We start from the raw sequence: 1,576 nt of genomic DNA, 5'->3' as shown, positions 1-1,576 counted from the left end.
AATTTTCAGATCATCTGTCAATCAGTTTTTAATGCATTTGTTTTTCTTTTCTGTCCCAAATTAAATGTCAGCATCAGTCTCCAAGTCCAAGCTGTGTATTTGGCTCATTTGTCATGACCTGTGAGATTTAGGAAGTAATTTCCCCATTGAAGCAATGACATCCTTATTTCTCAGACTATATATCAGGGGATTAAACATTGGGGTGACAGCGGTTTAGAAAACAGCAAGTACCTTGCTTGCTCCTGCTGATTGACTGGAATTTGGCCACAAGTATTCAGTACTTCCGGACCCATAGAACAAACCCACAACGATGAGGTGAGAAGAGCAAGTGGAGAAAGCTTTGGATTTCCCTGAGGATGAGGGCAGTTTCCGGATGGTAGTGATGATTCTGACATAGGAGGAAACTATCAGTAGAAAGGGGATTGTGACAAAAAGTATAGCAAGAACTAGATCAGAGACCTCTACATTAGATGTGTCCCCACAGGACAATTTGAGTAAAGCTGGGGTATCGCAGAAAATTTGATTGATCTTGTTAGGACCACAGAAGTTCAAAGAGAAAATCTGGTAAGTATGCTCTGTTATTACTGGGACCCCAGTCATCCAGGAAGCCACAACCATCTGGACACATACCTTGTGATTCATGATTAGAGGATAAAACAGAGGCTTGCATATGGCCACATAGCGGTCATAAGCCATCACAGTCAGTAACAAACACTCTGCTGCTCCCAGAATATAAAGGAAGCAAGCCTGTACAGCACAGGCTAAGAAGGAAATGCTCCTTTTGGGAGACCACAGATCTGCCAACATCCTTGGGAGAGTGACTGATGTGTAGCAGATTTCCAGTAAGGAAAAGTTTCCCAGGAAAAAATACATGGGAGTTTGGAGAACTGGATCGGTCTTGGTGAGGAAAATGAGGAGGCCATTTCCCATTAGTATACTCAGGTAGATGACTATGAAAATCCCAGAGAGAAACCCTTGGAGGTTGGGAAGGTCAGAGAAGCCCAGGAGAATGAATTCCATCACCTCTGTGAGATTGTCCTGTGTCATTGAGTCTTTCTTGTGTCTGTGGAAATCAGGATTTCAGAAACAAGCAATCGCTTTCCTTCTCTTATCCTCAGTTTCTCTCTCAGGCAAGAAGTGAACATTCAAATTGATTGCTCCTGATTTTCTTTCATATTTTCATTACCAGTACTTTTTTTTTCTCAATTCTCATCTCTGCTCTCTACAATGTAAAGAAAAAAACTCAAATTCAAGAAGTGACTGTTAAGTCTTTATCCTTCATCAAGCACTCTGCTAAATTTCTACAACCATAAACTTATAATTATTTTTAAAATTTCACATTTCAAAAGGAACGTAAATGTAGATCATTTTTATGTTTTTATATTTCATGGATGGCTATAGCCACAGTCTGTATAGACAATATGAAATAAAAAATAAAAGGATATTCAATGACTTAGCCCCAGTAAAACTGCTCTTACTCTCTCATGATTTCCATCCAATCATGCACTGTTTATGGTATTTTTCTTGCATGCAATGTCTTTGCTGATCTTTAGAATTCTGTCATTGTTTCTATTTC

The 1,576-nt window shown here is 39.3% G+C and overlaps 1 protein-coding gene across 1 annotated transcript; it reads right to left on the bottom strand.

Moving 5' to 3' along the window:
- Positions 1-213: 213 nt before the first annotated feature.
- LOC141516872 (olfactory receptor 10AG1-like) lies at positions 214-1,047 on the bottom strand. The gene has a single exon (XM_074227832.1). The coding sequence runs from the start codon at positions 1,045-1,047 to the stop codon at positions 214-216; it is 834 nt and encodes a 277-aa protein (XP_074083933.1).
- Between the last annotated feature and the right edge of the window lie 529 nt (positions 1,048-1,576).

The sequence above is a fragment of the Macrotis lagotis genome, chromosome 3 (assembly GCF_037893015.1).
Source record: "Macrotis lagotis isolate mMagLag1 chromosome 3, bilby.v1.9.chrom.fasta, whole genome shotgun sequence".
Classification (NCBI taxonomy): domain Eukaryota; kingdom Metazoa; phylum Chordata; class Mammalia; order Peramelemorphia; family Peramelidae; genus Macrotis; species Macrotis lagotis.
Note: the sequence above shows the minus strand (reverse complement) of the source record. Positions and strands in the feature narration are given on the sequence as shown.